Below are 21013 nucleotides of genomic sequence, written 5' to 3'. Positions count from 1 at the left end.
GGAGGTTTAGGCTGGATATTAGGAAAAATTTCTTCACTGAAAGGGTTGTCAGACATTGGAGCAGGCTGCCCAGGGAAGTGGTTGAGTCACCATCCCTAGAGGTATTTAAAAAACATGTAGGTGTGGCACTTGGGGACACGGTTTAGTGGTGGACTTGGCAGTGTTACGTTAACAGTTGGACTTGATGATCTTAAAGGTCTTTTCCAACCTAAATGATTCTATGATTCTAAAACCTACTGTAAGGACTTACTGTGCTTTCGTCTGCAGCAGATGGTACCAGCTGTTGTAGGAGAGAGGAAAATGGATTACATGGATGCTGCTGTGATCTGGCATGGCATTTCCTATGTTCCTCTCCCTGGTCAGCAGTGGCCATGTTTCTGTTAGCTACAGCCAGCTCTCAAAGATCTCAGAAGTCTTTTCAAGTGCTAAAAAACCCCTTATGAGTTCAGTTTATCTGTTTTGCACAGTACTTACTTAAAGCCTGTATAAAAGGAACAATCTTTGCACTTGAAGAGCTTCTTCCCTCCGTGTTTGTCACGGTAGTGACGCCGAATGCTCTGTATGTAACCCGAGGAGAATTCACAAAATTCACAGTTAAGGATGGCTTCTGTTTTTTCCACTCCTGCAGCACTCCCGGAAAGTGGGATTGGGCTGATGTTGTTGTTGTTCCTGGCCAAAGCTGCAGACTGGTAGTGGTTCAACTGCTGCTGAACATCAGGAGGCTCAGAGTATGAAGAGTCTGTAGAAAAACAAGAGGGAAGTTGTTATTCCAGGTGGATCAACAAATCCAAAAATGTTTGAGGCCTGCTCCAGCACCTATTGGTTTTTAGAGGGGTTGATCAAGATGTTGGTTATGAAATCCGCCGACAGCTTTCTGAAGGGATTAAGAAAAAGAGGTGTAGCACTTCTTAATCTAATCTAATGTGTATTCTACAATTTAAAAGGTGATCAGTATAAATTATGGTCTTTAGATCTGATTTGGGGAGGAAAGAAAGTGACAGATTTAAATTTAAAGTAGTCTAAAAAGAAGTCTGGTTTTAAGACACTTTTAATTTGTGAAGGTAAAGCACATTAATCATACTGCCAAGTGTTTATGTGTTTGGTGCATAAATCAGACCAGATACTCTCAAATGTCTTATGCCAGTTTACACCAGATGAAGGTACAGCACAGGATACACATAAATAGCCTACCTAAAAGGGAAAAGAAAAAAAAAAAAAAAAGAAAGGAAAAATAAATGGATACTTTTCCCTACTCATTCATGGAATTATTTGAGAAACCCACATCAAAAGTTAACTTTAGTGAAATGATACAATTTTACTTTGTCACATTTGAAGCAGTCTTCACAAAAAGTAAATTCAAGTTCTCCTATCTGATGATGTTTGAAATGAAATCATTGGAAAAAAAGATATTTAATCATAAATTCCAGTAAAGCAAACTTCTAAACCACATTTCCTTAGAAGCTGCTAAGTTTTGCTATACTGAGAAAGAGATCTCTTTATACAGATATACCTGTATAGACGCATCCCTTCTAAAACCCAGCAGAACTGTGTCACACCATTTTAATGGCATGTGGAGAAACACAGTCGAGATGTCTCAGTACTGAAACTGAAAGCTATAATACTTTAGTTGGACCCCTCCAAAAAGGAGCGGGGGAGGGTGGTGTTGAACCTTTACCAACACACTGCTTGAATGTGGAGGTTAGGAATTCATCTGCTTTGTCCTATATAACCCACAGCTGCCCATGAATGACACAAATGAAAGCAGATGAATAAAGCACAGATGAATTTCAGTGTAACTTTCCTGAAAAGAAGACAAAAGGCTCTTTTCTTAAGCTTTCTGGAAGAAGGGAGGGAGTAAAGGGGGGGGGAGAACGGAGTCGGGATACAGACTGTACCAGCCACCTCCCGCTTTGATGGGTACTTCATTTTCCAAAGCTTAATTCCCCGAGGCTAGATATGTAGGAATTCTCTAACAGAGGTACTTGTGGGAACTTAACACCATCCATTCTAACCAATTAGTACAGAGAAACAAAAGGCAAACAGGCCTATACAGCACTCAGTGTGGGGACTTCTCCACCTGCCTTCAAAAGAGTAAAATGCTTGCTTTCTTTTCTCACTACCACAGAAGGGGGTTATACATGCCTGAGAAATGAAAAACAAACTAAAAACACAACAACAAAAACCAAAGACACAAACAAAACACAAGCAGGAGATAAATGTCTTCAGGCTCCCCTGGCTTCATCACCAGGTGTGTAGCAAAGACAAAGGCAGAGACATGAAAGATTCTGGTAAAATGAATGAAATACTTTTTGTTTTTCCTATCCAAGCCTCATGAACTGAGGCTAGATTACAGTGAAGCATTTATCATCTCTCATTTCCACCACTTCTACAGCAGGTTTGCTAACCATGAGGGCTCACAGTGAGCTCCACCCGTTCAAATGTCAAGGCTTTCTTTTCCTTGTGTTTGAAACAGGCTCCCCATTTCCTTTACTTTGGCACACGAACAGGCCTGAGGAGCTGTAAACTTCTGCAGAAGTCTCTTCTCCCTCAAAGGCAGCAACTGTGCTCTCACCCTCTTTTGGAACTGGACCTTGAGGCCCAAAATGGTGCATGGTTCAGAGCTTGCATATCTGCAGCCTGGTGTCTGGGCTACCAGGTTCAGTATTTAGGAAAGCTAAAGCCCTGATAGAATTAAATCTGGCCAGGGACATCAAAGGCAACAAGAAAAGCTTCTGTAGGTACATCACTGATAAAAGGGAAAATGTGGGCCTTCTCTGGAAGGAAATGGGAGACCTGGTTACCCAGGACATGGAGTAGGCTGAGGTACTCAACGATTTTTTTGCCTCAGTCTTCACTGGCACGTGCTCCAGCCACACCGCTCAAGTCGCAGAAGGCAAAGGCAGGGACTGGGAGAATGAAGAACTGCCCACTGTAGGAGAAGATCAGGTTCAAGACCATCTAAGGAACCTGAAGGTGCACATGTCCATAGGACCTGATGAGGTGCATCCACAGATCCTCAGGGAACTGGCAGATGAAGTGGCTAAGCCACTATCCACCACATTTGAGAAGTTGTGGCAGTCTGAGGAAGTTGCCACTGACTGGAAAAGGGGAAACATCATGCACTTTTAAAAAGGGAAAAAAGGAAGACCCAGGGATCTACAGGCCTGTCAGTCATACCTCTGTGCCCTGCAAGATCATAGAGCAGATCCTCCTGGAAACTATGCTAAGGCACATGGAAAATAAGGAGGTGACTGGTGACAGCCAACATGGCTTCACTAAGTGGAAATTGTGCCTGATAAATTTGGTGGCCATCTACGATGGGGTTACAGCATTGGTGGATAAGGGAAGAGCAACGGATGTCATCTACCTGGACTTACGCAAAGCGTTTGACACTGTCCCACATGACATCCTTGTCTCTAAATTGGCGAGACACGGATCTGATGAGTGGACCACTCAGTGGATAAGGAATAGGCTGGATGGTCGCACTCAAAAGAGTTGCAGTCAATGACTGGATGTCCAAGTGGAGACCAGTGACAAGTGGTGTTCCTCAGGGGTCAGTACTGGAACCCATGTCAGTGACATGGACAGTGGGATCGAGTGCACCCTCAGCAAGTCTGCTGACAACACCAAGCTGCGTGGTGCAGTCGACACGTTGGAGGGAAGGGATGCTATCCAGAGGGACCTTGACAGGCTTGAGAGGTGGGCCTGTATGAACCTCATGAAGTTCAATAAGGCCATGTGCAAGGTCCTGAACATGGGTTGGGGCAATCCTAAACACAGATACAGGCTGGGTGACGACTGGATTGAGAGCAGCATTGCAGAGAAGGACTTGGGGCTACTAGTGGATGAAAAACTTAACATGAGCCAGCAATGTGTGCTTGCAGCCCAGAAAGCCAATCGCATTCTGGACTGCATCAAAAGAAGTGTGACCAGAAGGCTGAAGGAGGTGATTCTCCCCCTCTGCTCTCATGAGACCCTACCTGCAGTACTGTGTTCAGCTCTGGGGCCCCAAACATAAGAAGGACATGGACCTGTTGGAGCAGGTCCAGAGGAGGGCCACAAAGATGATCAGGGGGCTGGAGCACCTCCCCTATGAAGACAGGCTGAGAGAGTTAAGGTTGTTTAGCCTGGAGAAGAGAAGATCCTGGGGAGACCTTATAGCAGCCTTCCAGTACTTAAAGGAGGCCTACATGAAAGATGGGGAAGGACTCTTTATCAGGGAGTGTAGTGATAGGACAAGGGGTAACAGTTTTAAACTGAGAGAGGGCAGATTTAGATTAGATATTAAGAAAAAATTCTTTCCTGTGAGGGTGGTGAGACACTGGAACAGGTTGCCCTGAGAAGTTGTGGACACCCCATCCCTGGAAGTGTTCAAGGCCAGGTTGGATGGGGCTTTAAGCAACCTGGTCTAGTGGAAGGTGTCCCTGCCCATGGCAGGGGGGTTGGAACTAGATGATCTTTAAGGTTTCTTCCAACCCAAACCATTCTATGATTCTAGGATTCTATGAAAACCAGTGAAAGCAGTGGAAAGATAGCAACTGACTTGAGTTTGCTTCCAAACATGCGTTTTAGCACACAGCACAGAATGAACTGCCAGCAAATAAGAAACAGATGGTGGGGTTGAGGTTTTGGATTTCTTTATTTATTTTTCAAAAGCAGTACCTGAGAGAAGGACTAGGGAAGCAAATCCACAGTACAGAGCAACAGCACTGCCTTAAACTGGCAGAGCACTCCTACATGGGCACCTCCTCTACTCCCAATAGCTCTGCATGTACTTCAGTGCTGGGCTGACTTAAGTTGGTGACCAAATATTATAAGAGCCTTCGCATTTATACAAGCCTTGAGCTGCTGTGCAGCAAACTGCTGAACACCTTCTGGCAGTGTTGCTGCAACAAGATGCCTCGATGAAAGAGTGGAGAATGAAGGAGGAAGAGAGCAGAGCTTTTCCCTCAGAACTGACCAACAGCTGAGTCATGGCTGTACACAATTCAAGTTCCACCTCAGCCTTTTTTCTGCACCTCAAACACAAAGGGTTGGGAGCACTCCGGGAAAGTTTTACAACCTTGGCCTGGAGCAGGAAGAGGGTCTAGCCATCCATGTCTGAAAAAAGTAAAATGGCCTTAGAAGCCTACATCAAAGTCCAAAAGCAGAAGAAAGACATTAAAAGAAGCAAAGGGAGTTAAGAGAATTAGTATTCAGTAATGTAAAACACGAAGGCAAAGAGAAAACATGAAGGGGAAGAAAATGAAGAAAAATGAAACACCAGGAAGTACTGATTATAGGTTAAGGAAAAAAATGGCATTTTTTCCTTTGAACAGCCTCGAGGCAGCACAAGAAAATAAAGCATGCTCATATATGTAATGCAAGGAAAGAAAAAGGAATAATTAGCCCTGACTGATTTAAAACAATCAAACAAAAAAAACCCACACCAAAACCACCTGAGATCTGTTTTTAAAAGTAATTTTATCCAAAATGAATGGAAGGACTTCACCGTGCAACTCCAAAAGCAAGGTAACTCATGGGATGATCTGACATAAAAGGAAGGACACCTACAGTCATGCCAAGAGGCAAAAATTAACAGTAATTGATGTAGTCAAAAAAGGAAGAACAGTACCAATGCTGCAAATCTCAATTTTGAGATTTCACATATCACATCTACCTACAGACTACCTGCACAGGAAGAATAACAAGGCTAGCTAGTAGTGTAAACCCTGCCAGCACCTACAGATCTAAAAGGCCACAGAAACTACACTCAGTATACAACAGCATTGTCAGATCCAAATGCGGAAATGACTAGTTGAAAGGAAAGCAGTAGAAATGAATGTCCACATGATGACTCATCAGCACAGCCATACCTAAATTACTACTGTGTGCTGGTAATAATACATAAGTCTCATAGTGTCTCTGCATGGGGTGAAGAGAGACAGCATTTCCAGAGTGCCTAAAACACTTAAATGCCTGGTAAGTGATGTTGCCACCCTGAAAACTTTATTCAGAGTACAGACACAAAGACTGGCACAATGAGTCTGTCAACAATACTGGAAGTTACTAGCTCATCCAAAAAAGCATTCACAGTCTCCACTACAATGCAATACAATGCAATCATGAAGATGCAGCTTGACACATACCTGCATACCTTGGGTTCATGCACTGGGGAAAAATATACAATGAAAATGTACTACAGAAGCAAAATGAAAATCAAAGTTTTCATGGATCCTCTGCAGCATGTAACATGTTTCAGATACCTAAAAGAAGAAAAACTTGGGATCTTTTCAGAAGAAAAGAGTAACTAAAGATTCTGATCTGGATACATAAGTTTACTCAGAAATTAAATGATGTTTTAGTTATTTGTAGGTATTTTCAGAGCTATTGATGAACATGTAGGCAATGGCAAAACACACTAAAACAATACACCTAAATCAAACAACAGACCAGAAATATGCCTGGACACGTCTAGGTAAGAGACACTAAGCAGCAGTTGAGAAACCAGAGGAAAAAGTACCTATTAAAGGAAAGAAATCAGACCATTGCTTCATCCTTTTAGGGTGAACAGAACCAGACACTTCTAATACAACCATTTGCATGCCTGCACAGTGAGGGACAGGGATGGGGGGAGAAACACTGTTCAGCAAAAGCAACTCTTTGATTACACTGGAAAGTGAGCTTATTGCATGTGCAAACTACTAATAATTGAATAGCTTTATGGCCAGAAGGAGACAGTGGGAGAAAAAAATGAAGATGTCATGCTTTCCTGGTACATCCACATGGAAACATCAACCAAAGTCAAAAAGAGATCAGCATTTGTATGACAAATGAAACTGGGAAAGGGGATGTTTGGCTCCTGAGATAAGAAAAAAACCAAAGAGAAGGTACAAATAACAAGTGCTTAAAAACGCTCGGGGGGGGGGGGGGGGGAATGCAGTAACAATACAGGCCTAGGACATTATGGATCTGTGAGAAAATGTACTAAAGACAGTAAAAGGAAAATATTTGGAATGCTACTTAATTTTCTCTGAATTTATTCACATAAAGCGAAGATTCCTATGAAGAACAACAGAAAAATTCCAAGGCATAAGATAAGTCTGAGTGGCACTTATGACATTTAGGAACATAATCCCTTCTGAAATTCAATAGGACTCAAAATTACAAACTCACTGAGTGGTAGGATAGCATATAGTCATGAATGGCAACAGCTTGAAAAGTGGGAAGGTGGCAAAGCAGGGTGTCATACAAAGATTGTCAAGACTACACACATTTGTTCACTTTATGCCATGCAGCACTGACCTGGAAGGAAGAATATGTGGGAGGGTGAAATGTTCTGGCAATAAATTAAGCTGAGGGGAGGGGAAGATAGAGAAGACTAAGATTCAGAGGGATGCAACAAAACATTAATGAAGAAGCTTAGGGAACCATACAGTACAAGGAAATTTTATTCACTTCATGTTTAAAAACAGAATATGAACCTACTTCTCTACCCATATTCTGATTTCTACTAAAGAACCTTTACATTGCTAGGATGTTGTGAATGAGATGTAACAGAAACAAACTTTGTGTCATTGTTTGCACACTCCAAAACACAAAAGAAAAGAGTCATCACAGAGGAAAGAAAATAAAACCCTGGAATAAAATTGCCATTTAAAGGATTTACACCAAAAAAAAAACCCCAACCCAAAAACCTTGTTGGAGGAATTTATTTCAGCATTATCTGTAAAGGCCATTTCTTGGATCATTTTGGACCAGCTTTTTGAGAAAGATATTACATATATGTCTAAGACTCAGAAGAGGGCAACCGGAAAGATAGATGGACTATGCAAACTTGTTTATTCAAAAGAGGTGAGAAACTATATCGATGTTTCTTTATAACTTTGAATTCCCTTTTGAGCTATGTGCACACACCTATCTCTGAATGGAACTGAGACAGGATATATGCTATGCAGCTTCTTGTACTAACATCAAAATCATTTCAAAGGGACATAAATTTCATCTAAGAAGAAGAAAATAATAAGTAATTTTATCTTCTGAATTCCTTTACACAGAGAGTTTCATACTGCTGCCTATTGAAGAATCTTGGAGTTGAGATCAAGGAGAGAGTGGCTATAATACTCTGTGTAACAGATGCAAAGGAAACCAGTAGGAATATTAGGACTTAGGAAGGACTAACACAATTGATGAAGTAAGTTACACCATATTATTTCCATCAGAAGAGAAGGGTTGGTCCAAGAGCTCCCCATGCCCTCCTGGTTTTGAGTATCCAGCACTACCAGTAATTCCTATTAGCATTAGCTTTCGAGACAGGCACAAATGTTCATGAACACTGCCTGAATCATTACCCTGCTCTGCTAAAGCTGTGATTTGGAAGGATCCGGTTTAGGGGTCAGGAAACACTTCATCATATAGCCATTTAATTTCTTGCTATCCCTTCTCTTCATCTGTCCTCCCCACAACAAAATTTCTTTCCTGGCTTCAATGCAATTTAACTTTCCTACAGCTCTTTAGGTGGCTTGGCCAATTACTAGTCACATTTAGGCTGCAAACAACCCTCTCATTATAAACTAGGCTCTTTCAGTAGCTGCTTTACCACTTGCAACTTTGCAACATCAGTGCGAAGCCACTAGAACTTTCTAACCCCACCAGTTGCTTTGCTCATTGCTGTTTTTGCTTGCAACACAGAGATGATGTATGGGGACTGCATTGTGTTTCTGTTGCTCTGGCATTCGTGTTATTTCACCTCTGTTAGTCATGTTTCAACCCTATATTCTTATCATTTGTTATTCAAGGAATAAAATTCCATTGTCTAAATACAGGGTGGCGCTTAAACCCAAGAATTCTGATACATGTCAAACACTGGGATGTCCATGTGCTTATATATTTCCATAAAATGCATAAAATAAAAAGTTGCCTCAGTATTCCGTATTCTGTTGAGCTAAACTCAAACCTCATAAATGGAAGTGAACTTACAGAAGAGAGGAACACAAACAGATCTGCAAATAGCTTTAGCAAGACACTGATTTAACCAATCTGCCAAAAGGACTTACTGGTAACAGGTTCTCTTGTGAATTTACAAAGATTTCCTACTTCAATTGATTCTTCACTCAGACAGTAATCTACAGAGGAATTTTTTTTTTTTTTTGGCACCAGTAACTGAACCATTGTCATGCTATTATGCTCCATGATTTCCTTCTCATTTTTAAGGGTAATTCATCAGATATTTTTCAGGAGCACTCCACATTTTCTTCTCTATTGCTCTGGCCCTCTAAGTATTTGTATTAATACAAACACACAGCCACAAACAAACATCCTGCTGTCACCTAAATGCTCACTTGCATCTAAGCTTGCAATGAAGAGGGGAAAGAAATCCAGCTTTGTCAAGTGCTACACTTTTGCTTTCTGCTGTAAAACTGGCCCTAAAATTACAGTGACAATATATGGGTACTGTGGATCCATTCTAATCATAGAGCTCAGGAACTTGTAATTTGTTCTGGAGACCTCCAGCATACATCTTGACATTATTATTATTATTATTATTATTATTACTACTACTACTACTACTACTACCACCACCACCACCACCACCACCACCACCACCGCCAGAAAGGCCTCATCTCTATCACCACCTCTGAGGTCAGATTACTTTGGGCAGTGTTTTCAAGCATTGGTACCGAAATGTAGTAACAATGTCTCTTAAAGAAGAAATAAACCCAGCTATTTTAATGTCAAACTTTGGGCTGTCAACCATGATGATGATGACATATGTCCATTTCAACAGAGCTAAAATGAGCAAAGGAGTTTTACCTCTCTGTCAAGTACCAAATCCCTCTAGCAGGTTTTAGATCAGTGGAAAGTAACTGAAGTCTCAGGGACTGGGAGAATATCAGCTTACACAAGAAGGCTACTAGCATGTGGGAACGATAGCCTGCAGAAACGCTCTCTTGCACAGCATTGGTCAAGTCATACCACATATCCCTTCACAGCAATAGCATCCTTTTTTACTCTGTATAGAGTGATCACAAATTCCAGGGACAGCAGTAGTATGTGACACCTAAGACAGCATCACCTACCACTTTGTGCCCTATCTTGAACATAAAAATCAAGAGTCAAAAGAAACCAAAAACCTCAGGAAAAAAACCCAACAGGAGTCTAGATATGCTTCTTTCTTTCCGCTGTGGGTGTAATCAGGTCATTTCTGTATGCCCGGAAGGAATCCAGAAGATGTTTCTTCCTTCACTTATTACTTGATCCACCCAAACAACTTATTCTGTCTTCTCTCTACCCTAGTCAAGTCTTTCAGTATCACAGCAATCCCATCACAGCAGGCTGGCCAAATCCATACAAAGACTGACAGCAACCTTCTCCCAGCTGCATGAGTTCCTGTCTCTACCCTGTTGAATCTCAATTTTGCCTTTACCCTTTCAGTTCAAGCACAAAAAGCTCAGGACCAGAAAAAAGCACAATGAACAGCACATTGATACCCCTCTGAGCACAGCCAGTAACAGAATAAACATCTCCCTCTGTTCCACCAGGCACAAAACTGTTCTCAACACGCTGTAGGAAAAGGCCAAAAGCCAAACAACTATACACCAGTGGAAGACAGCTGCACAGAACAAGGTCATCCCCAGTGCCCTAGGTCCTTGAAACAGTGAGGAGTTTGTTCAGTAAACTTAGAGGTGAACAAGTCCTGCACTTGTTCTACCAGTCCCTGCCAATCTGATGCAGGAGAAAAGTTCCCATCTGATCCAACATCTGATAATTAGTTTAACGCTGCTCACAAGAAGTAAGACGCACCAACAAGTACCAAGAGTTTTAACAAGCACTGGCAGGCAGTGTGGCTACTGGCAGCACCCCTGGGAAGGAAAGATAGGCAAACTCTGAGGGGAAAGCAGAAACGTGCTCTAAGTTAGAGAAAGAAGGAACACGGCTGGGGTAAAAAAAGCAGCCTGCAAGGAAGAAGCGTTAATCTGATACTTCAGCGTGAGCATGCAGCATCATTCCTATGGGGCACAATAGCAGGGAAACAGGCAGAGCAAGTAGGCAGCTCTTTGCAGCCTGACTGTAACTACAAAAGCAGAGACTTCTTCTGTTCTGCAGTATGCAGATCACCATCTTGCATCCTTAACATGAATGCTATCCTTCCAACTCACCTTGCAATTAAAGCAATTAGGTATTGAAGCTTTGCCTGAATTTGCCCTGTAGTCACTACTGGCTCTCTGCCTCCCCAGTCAAAACAACAGTCAAATAAAGGGTCTCAGACAAAGAAAAGGGTGTCGTGTCGTCCCCCCCCAAAAAAACCAACCCACCAAGCCCCAAACTAAATACAAAGAACAGGCTATTCTGCTCCAACACAAGGTTTCCGGGCTGTGAGGGCTCTGACTGTTGTCATCTTCCCCAAACAGCAGCAGCCATAAAACATAAAGACACAGTAGCAACAAGAGAGAAACAGCACCAAAGGTGAAGAGACAAGTCTTAGGAACTTTCTGCCCTGATTGGAAGGTTAGAAAAATATCCGTTATCAAGAGCAACAGTGCACATCAATAGAAATAAACAAGTCAGCCACAAACTATGGTAGGGATTAAAAAAAAACACAACAGCAGCAGTATGTCTGAGCATATAGAAAGTTTGCATCTCTTCTGAAAGGTGGAAGGAAGAGGGAGATGTTTAGCTCTAGGGCTGAGTGGATCACTGTAACAATCCTGCCTCACTGGCACCAGCTGAGAGGATTTTGTGGAAGAGGCTCCTTGCTTCCCACTGTTCCGATAGTACATGAAATGGCTTTAGCAAACTTGCTAAAGGCCCTCTGCACCCCTCAGGATTTCAGCTGTCAAGCAGCACAAAAGACACACATCCTGATTATGCATTATCCACTTTAAAAATTGTACAGAAATGGGAAGGGATTTACAGTTCTTAAACAACAGTCCCAGAAGCAGAACTTAGTCAAGCAGTTTTGTACCCAGCCTAGCTCTGGCAAAGCAAGCAGATGTATTTATATTTCAGTCTCTAGATGAGGCAAAGTTCTTTTCCACTGGCAAAGGCTAAAGTTCAGAAAAAGCTGGAACAGGGCACTGGGTGTTTCACTTAGCAGTTTGCAATGCATTTGCTGCTGCAAGTAATTAAATCTAATGTAGATGTTGACATACCATGTACTGGGAAACTCAAAAAATCTTCTAGTTCTGACCCTGCATGTGTTTTGTGATGTGTGCTGGTATTAATGATAGATCCCGTCTGGTTTGCACAACAGTGAAAAGCATGATTATTGAGCTTCAAGGGCACACACAAAGTGTGCTGCTTTCTACACTCCAAGAACTGGTTACCACTATAAAGGAATGGTTTTGTACAATAGCAGCATGACTGAGAAGACATTGAAAGCCGCATCCAGGTCTGTCTAGTCTATCACTTGCACTTTACTGTTCTGTTTTTACAATTCAATATTCTTAATCAGTAAAATTAAAAAACTATTATTTTGAATTACTGCACATAGTCACGATACAAATGAATTTATGAGGCTCCAAATCTGCCAGCCATATGCGTAAAGAGTAGTACTTTGCTCTACAACGCAGTTAGGCCAAAGGGGTTATTTTCACAAAATAAAGAGCTACTCAAAAAAGTAGTAGTACTAGCCAGGGCAATTTAGGGCAAGTATTTTACATGCTCCCAAGAAGCTTTTGCTGAGGCTGAAGTCATAACACAGAACTGTTTATCAGTCTACTGAGTCATTCTGCCTTATGGGCTTTATGACAATAGGTCGCACTCATGGATTTCTCCAGTTTATAAGAGGAAGGCAGTCCACCACCACCACAGCCCTTGAATACAAGCAAACATGCGTAACACCAGTGCTTACACAAACGTCTGTTACCATGTGCTTTCTCCTTAGCTGATGATCACTTTGCAGGTAACACCTGTTGCTATTGTTCCTATTCCTGTTTTCTACTCTTCAATCACACAATTTTTGTGTCTGCCTTGCTTCCAGCTCTTCCTTATTGAAGAAAGAGACCGTAGTCCTCTATTGTTATGCCTTGACAATGCAGATTATGGGATTCCATTGCCTTGCACTCAAGTCAATAGGAACAGAGCTGACCCTGCACAGTGCAACACTGGAAACCCTTATCTGTGACACATACTGCCCCATAGGATGACAGTATCATCAATAAATCCATACAACCCTTCTGAGCAGAGATTAACATGAATCTAAGTTCTGATTTTCACAAAGACTGTGAAAGAACACGGAAACAGATCTTGCTAGGGCATTCACCCAATCCTCCTAACAGCTTGTAATATTTCAATTTACACTGAATTTTTACTGTGTAAGTTCTCAAAAGTGTTAAGCCACATTTCTGTCTAAAGGGCAAATAAGTAAATCCAAACAAACAAAAAAGCCAACCACACAAATGCAAATAAATAGTCAAACATCACCACTTCTTTCTTGCAAGAGGAAAAATACCTGTAAACTATGGGGAGAGCAAAAGAACATTTTACCACAATGGCAACCTTATCATTTCAAAAGAGTTGGACACCACAAACCATTCAGTGCCCCTGTGCTATGCAAAATCGAGAAAAGTTGCACTGGTGATCAATATTTGCTGGTATTTTGTAGCTGTTTGTAAGACCCCGTCCCCCCCAAAACATCATCACCCCACCCCCTAAAAAAACCTGAGTCCTTTACCTCTAGTCAGATTAGGATACAATGAACACACGTTGCTTACATATGAAAATATTGCCAAACACACAAAGAGAGGCAGGATACAAAGAGCAGCATCTTCCAATGATGCCTCTGTAAGAAAGCCTTCTCTGCTAACTCACCGAGACTGTCACAGTCACCTTCTTACATTACTGCCTTGAGAGAGGCATACAAGCACTAAAGTGGTTGTTGTGCTTTCTAATGATAATGAGGTTGCCAGGGATGGGCCTACCTAAAATGTTCAGCATCTCCACTTTAACTTCACTTCCATGAAAAGTATACCAAGCACCCAAAACATCTCCAGGACATACAGCTGAATGCTTCAGATACACTTGCTGCTACCAACACAGAACTAAAAGAGATGAGTCACAAAAATTTAAATATATTCGCATCTTTTAATGAATGGATCAATCTATAAGAACAAAAGAAACGTTCTAAGGGAGGCCCCTCAGGGAACAATTTCTGCAGAAAAAAAGAAACATCAGCAGAAGTTCCACTGGGCTGTTGTCCCAGAACAGTTCTATTCAGACATGCACTCTGCTATTACAATTCAGTACCCTTTTCCATCTTCTCCATTTTTACAGGGCTCAACAATTGGCAAGATAAGTTCTGCTAGCTCCTCAAATCTCTGCAAGTCATCCTGCTTTATTTCCTATTCCAACCACAATATTATCCACAGACAAGAACAGACCCCTTCTGCAACCATTTCAATTATACTAGCCTGCTGCATACCTACCAACCTACAAAACAAGTTCATAACAATGTGAGGCAACCTTTTGTCTGCCTTTCACTCCAGCCCTAATTCAATTTTGCATCCCCAGTGAATTAACTTGATCACAGCCCACACTGCAGGTTATTTATACATACCAACACAGGCAAGATTCAACTATGCCACACCATGTTAGCCCCACTTAATACTGGCTCCAGCTAGACAGTATAGTGCCTGTCACACAGACCTGCATTTCCTTTTATCGGGACCAGTCTTTTATCCAGCCCTATGTATCACCTGCAACTTGCAGGCCTAGGCCACAGAGACACTGATTTATTCCCTTCTAAAAACAAAAAATAAATTATGTCATAAGAGAAGCCACCATTAACTTGATCTGCAGCCAACCTCCTAATGTAAAAAAAATTCCTTAAAACAGGTTATTCCTTCCTCAAGCAATGCTGAAAAAGTTAACATGATTATTGTAACACCTGTACTCATCTGGCTAGCTCCCCAGTGGGTGGCTTCTATTATTATCAAAGTGACTTAGCCATTAACCCTGTTTAAAGATGATCAAGCTAATTGGGACAAATTCTGCCTTGGTTTCAGGCTGCAATACAGATGTAGGTAACAGAGTCAACCTCATGACATGCTTTTGTTAATAGAGTCATCATTTTATGTATTTTTAGGAGGAGTTCCTAAAGGCTGTAAAATTATCTTCTACAGAGATCTGCACTCCAATTTTAACTTCACTAATCATGACTTTGAGCTCTGGGAATAAGCAAAAAAAGGAGTAAATGAACCATCCTTCCCAAATTCAAATATTGTCCTTCTGTATCTCTCAACAAACCATTGCTACCAAAAAATTGCTAACTCACAGGAAAGACTAGGACAGCCACTGAAAATTATTTTCCACTTTTTAGTCAGTAATGGAACATTTTTTTTAAAAAGCAATAAAAAAGCAGCAGAATACATCACAATATGTACTCTACTTGTTGGATTAGTTTAAGCTAGCATTAGCAAAAATAAAAGCTCAGTTAGTAAGTCTTCATTGCACTGTTCCAGACATCCTTTGACAAAAGGTAGTCTGAGAGCAGCTGGTCAAAATCTTTTTATAAGATTCTGATTCTGATCCCAGAAGTGACTTGCTGAACCACAAAAACATTATTCACGTCTCTCTTTTTCTTCAATAAATTATTTCTATGCTGATTACTTTTTTCTTTAAATTACTTTCTGACATTTTTCTGAACTTACTTCTTATCTTTCACTCTTTCTCCTTTCACACTTTTTTCTGTTGAGAAAGGAAAGAAGGGAAGATGGGAGACCAAAAATGCTACAAAATGATTACTGATAATATTTACCTCCCATCCGTAGTTCACCAGTAACCCAAGCGAAACAGCAACAAGAAAAAACTCTAAGAACCTCTCAAATTTCTGGAAAAAAGTGGGGGTTTTTTTGCCTCTTCTAATATGCCTTCCATCCATCCCAGTTTCTTGAACACCTGCAGGTCTGAACCTTTTATTTATAGTCACCTACATTCTCCTCCCATGTCAATGCAACTCATCCAGGAATTAAGATTTTTTTCCCCAAAGACCAGCTCTTTTCTTCGTTGGCAGGAAGTGACACCCAAAACGTGCCTCATAAGCTACCATTTAAAAGGCCTTAACACGTGCTGTGATACCACACACCACCTCTTCTATGAGTCTGCATTTTCTCTGTTAAGTGTTCCTTCCTCTGCTGCTTTCCAAATATCTTCTGCATACTCCTCCAGCACAAAGGGATTAACAGCTTTCAAAGAAAGCATGGAAAAGAAAACGGTTCTCAGATTCTCCTTCCTGCAGATGCAGCTTAATATCTGCAGGTACTTTTGGTGCCCTCTGTAGCAAGGACAGGAAGAATAATTATGTTTACTATCATTACAGGTTCACATTTTAAGCTTAATCACATGGTTTCACTGAAGTGCTCTACTAACAAGATAAAGGGGTGTTTTTCAGGAGCATGGATGGAATTAGACGATCCCTTTCCCACTGGCTATCACTAGAAGCCCTGCCTTTGACAATTTTCTACAATTTAAATCTCTGCTAAGAAGTAAAGCCAGCATTGACATATTCCAAAGTCAACTGGTGACAGGACAAGTTAATGTAGTATGAACTGGTGAGCATCTAAAGCAGGTCATGCCCTACAACACCATGTTTACTCTTGTTTTTGATGCAACTTCTGTTTTTCTTAATGATCAAATTAATCTGCTTTTTGGGCAAGCTGCCTACTGTAAGTTTTTTTGTAATAAAAATATTAAGTGGCACCTTAGACAAATTCTTGCTCTGAGGCACCTCTTACCATTAGAGTCCTCCACTTCTTCAGCAGGAGTGTGGTTCTTGGAGGTGTGGTGGGCGTGTGAGGCTGCAAGGTTGACAATGCGGGGTCTTGGTAGTGTCAGTGCTTTCCCATGCACTTTCAAGGAGTGCTCTTTCAGCTGGCTGATTGTCATGGTGGAAAATGAGCAGGAGGAACATTTGTAGGCATGTTCACCTGGGTGAGCGAAATACAGGCAAGTCATCAGCTCACAAAAGAAACAAAATGGGGCCCCCATACTTCTCTTACTGAACTCGGCAGTAAAATTCCCATGGACTCTTCAGCGAAAGACTGATCCCAAAGAGAACAAGCTGTGTGCATCTCCTTTTTGGAGCAGTCTGGAGTCTGCGGGTACAGGCACCTGCTTTGGACCAAAGTATCGCTTTCTGACAACTGCAGATCCTTGTAAAGTGACGGATGCCAAAAAACAGAGACCAGACTCTTAGCATGCCTGTGTTGCATGATATGAGAAGAAAACAGACTCTGGGATGAAAATGGAATCACTTAACTACAGCACTTCCAAATTTCTTTGGGAGCACAGCAACTAGAGAGGGTGAAGTCATCTGTTTCTGCATGCAGCACATCCAGCATCATTATTAATGAAGCAAGAAGGACACTACAAAATGCTAACAAAGGTCCCTCCAAAAAAAAAAGGGGGGGGGGGCAGGATTTACATTTGGGAAAGGTCACATTTTCCTTATGAAAAACCTGCCATTAGGCAGAGGTAATCTTCATAGAACTGGTAACCAGGTCAAGGTTGGTTTACTACAAGAAGTGAACATGGTAATACCAAGAACAGTGCGTATCTGTAAGGCTATGTGAAAGTGTGTTATGAAAAAGCACTAAAAGAAGTGAAAGAACAGAAGTAATGAACAGTAGTGAATTTAATTTTTAATACATTCTGAGCCATACAGACAGCAAACAAGGGGAAACAAATCCTGAGACAAGATTTGTTTTGCATTAAGCATGGAGGCAATTGGAACACAAAGTGAAACTGTCCCAACACAAACAACGTGATATTATACAGGTGCCAAGTTATTGTTTTGGAAGTGCCACTTCCATGTACAGGAGTAACACCGGCCACGTATGAGTTGTACATAAAGTGCCAAAAGTAATATAGGAGTGAAATATTCATGAATAGTAACAGAAGAACAAGAATTCTGGTAATGAATGAAGCAGAACATGTTTTTCATCTCTCAACAAATTTAGCAGACAAGGTTCTCAAACAGCATTGTTTCTAACACCGGAAATAAGTGAACCAAAAGAGAATGTGAAAACATACATATTGCAGCAAGTCAGAGTAAGCACACCTGAAAAGATTAGCAACCATCCTACATAAAAACAACTCCCGCCCCTCTCTTCCAGAAAAACTATGCTAATCATGGGGACACAATACAAACTCTTAAAAAGCCTCTTTTGGTACATCTGAAAAAGAACAGATCACTTAGAGTCTGAAATGGTGAAACAAGAAATTGTCCCACATGTTTTTTCAAATGACATTCCTCACCTGCATATCATATCAATTATATATTACCTTTTTACAAATAGAAGAAAACATTTTTGGGTACCACGTACAACAAGTTGCTCAATGGAACAGGATAGTATAAGGACAAAAGAAACTCCAAGGTATAAGATACCAGTGAGATACAGATACAGACTTTCATGTTTTGTCAGTATAAGAGATTCCTGGACGACAGTAGGCACCAACCGTTAACTTAAAAGCACCACAAGACATTAAAGCAAATATAGGATGAATACACATTAAGCAGCCTAGACACAACTAATAAATATACCCACTATTCAGCCATAACAGTTCAGGTGGACATCAGCATGAAAGGATGTGTTTGATTGCAGAGGAAAGGCTACAGTTTGGCTTAACAGAAGCCTTCTGCACTTTTTTGACTGCTAGCTTTGCATTTCATAAAATGATTATATTAATACACATACAAATAAATAAATCTAAAAATTTACGTAGTGGGTCCCAACACCCAATATGTACTCAAACCATTATGTTCCAGATGACACAGAAAATGAGGAGGGCCAGTACTGTCTCACAATCATCCATTTTGTGCATGCAGCACCTCCAGTGTCATTACTAATGAAGCAAGGGCACTAGAAGATGCCAACAAAGGCCCCTCAAAAAATATAAGAAAAAAACCCAAAAGAACAGGTGAAAAAGTTCAGATGAAAACAACAGACAGCCCATTTAGAGATGCTGTAAACTGTTCTGATCCATGCCAAAGGAGATGGCAGATGAAAAACAAATGCCAGAAACACTGACTGGTACCAGCTGTTAGGCAAGAACACATTTTATAGTCCATTGAATTTTGACCCATCCCCAGAAAATGAGGGAGAGAGGCAGACTGTAAAAGACTTCAGGATTCAGGATTTTATTGAATTTTAAAGATCTCCAGGAGACTTCAGAAAAATTCAAGGGGATTGAAGTTTCCACTGCTAAATAAACTGATAATGAGATGATTGACAGGAGACAAAAAATGGTAACAAAAGAGAGGTTCAGAGAACCACCGTGTTATTGAAAAACTGGGGAGTCTGAGGAAACGTCTTCATAACACGTTTATTCAGTAGTATATATTTCTGAAAGATTGACTCAAAACACAGCAAAGCAAAGCTCTGACTGAAAAACATACAACCAGTTTTTCTGTGGTGTGAATATTCATTTGGTAGAAATGGACTGAGGGAGAAACAAATCATAAGCCTTTGGAAACCCTATTACACAAGTCATTGTGCAAGCACTATCTAGGCAACCATGAAATTGTGTTCTTGTATGATGCAAAACATGGTCCTTCAAGGAGTGTCCACTAATCGAGTTCAAGAGCATGAATTCATAATAAATAAATCAAGGACTTACATGAAGAAGAGTGTGAAGTAAATATTAGTTGCATGCTAACTTTGGCTCTAAAAATCTGGCAGGTTCAAACAAGGTAACACAAAGTAGCCCAACTATACAATAGCATAAAGAAAACATTATTTTATGGTTGGCGAAGATAAAGAACCATGTCACCTCCATACAGGATGTGGGACTCTGTAAACTGGAACTGCTGCATACAGTTGGATTTCCTAGAAGGGACAGAATGGCATGGTCCCATACAAAAGTAGGTTGGCAAAAATTAAACTAATCCACAATACCCATGCAAGTACAGAAAAGGGTCCTGGCACAAGCTCTGTGAAATCCAAAATCAATACAGGAAACAAAGTACAAGCGACCATCAATCCCTCCTACATTTTTGTAGATGAAAGGTGCGTTTGGATCAATGTTGACAATTACCTTTTTTTTAATCAGCAGACAGCTATAAATTCCTCCTGCCTTTCTTCCCCATTTTCCCATCTTCCTCCTCCACCCCAACCTGAGTATATGACATAGCATAGACAAATAATAAAGGAAGGAACATACTTCTAGCCCTTTTGTCATCTGTTTCAGGAGTTTCTACATGCAAGTTTTTAAGAACTGGGCTAGTTTGCAGTTTTTTAGATTGGTCAATATTATGTTATTTGCACCAGAGTGCATGTTTGGACTGTGGTTTGAGGGTTGATTTTTTGTCCTTTTAATCAAAAAGATGCAATTGTGGAGCCAGTGGGTTTTGACTCCAACCTTCTGATAACCTTTCAATGCATGATGTGTGACGGTGCCAAGAGTCTAGGGCCAAGGAATAAAGATGAGAAAATTCTGAATCTCACACTTTTTAATAATCAAAGGTGCAACAATTTGAGGTGACCTATCCTGTATGGCACATCACCTTCCCAATTCCTGTTCATCAGAAGCATGTCTCTTTGCTTGCTTGTATGGATTCCGTACTGCAATACAGAGATTTGCAAGACAAATTTCCATGTACGATAATGGAATTGTGCCATTCTCAGCCTGCTGCAGAAAGACCCGACTCCCAAAGTTTGCAGTGTTTTGTTTTAATATGAAAGCCAGTGTAAGAGTCTACCAAAACCAAGATGCAATCCACAATCCTTTTCCCAGAATCAGCTAAAGCACAAACATAAAAACAAACATAGCAGAGCAAAGCTCACTACCAATCCGTTAAGACACCAATGGTATAAGCAGACTGATTAAATTCTCTTGGAAACAAGCAGAAATAATAAGAAAAAAAAAACATTAATATAAAAGAAAATAGAAGAAAATGAAGACATTCTTGAAGTACTCATCACTGTTTTAAATTCTTGTCCTTCCAAAAAAATTATTCAAACTCCCGCTGATTCCAACAGGTGCGTAGGCTGGCCAATCCTGCCTTGGCTTTGAAAATCTTACCCAAATTTGGTGA

General features: G+C 40.8%; 1 protein-coding gene across 3 annotated transcripts in view; it reads right to left on the bottom strand.

The window, feature by feature from the left end:
* Positions 1-21013, bottom strand: part of ZNF462 (zinc finger protein 462) — a 55048-nt gene that overhangs the window by 21472 nt on the left and 12563 nt on the right. For 2 of the 3 annotated variants that reach the window (XM_052776452.1, XM_052776453.1), the window contains exons 6-7: positions 16713-16904; positions 475-739 (exon numbers count right to left, since the gene is read on the bottom strand). In XM_052776452.1, the coding sequence (XP_052632412.1) occupies positions 475-739; positions 16713-16904 (457 nt within the window). The remainder of the gene's footprint in view (positions 1-474; positions 740-16712; positions 16905-21013) is intronic. The other variant, XM_052776454.1, reaches the window with a different exon arrangement.

This window comes from Harpia harpyja, chromosome Z (genome assembly GCF_026419915.1).
Source record: "Harpia harpyja isolate bHarHar1 chromosome Z, bHarHar1 primary haplotype, whole genome shotgun sequence".
Taxonomy (NCBI): domain Eukaryota; kingdom Metazoa; phylum Chordata; class Aves; order Accipitriformes; family Accipitridae; genus Harpia; species Harpia harpyja.
The sequence above is the reverse complement of the archived record's forward strand: the minus strand, read 5'-3'. Positions and strand labels throughout refer to the sequence as shown.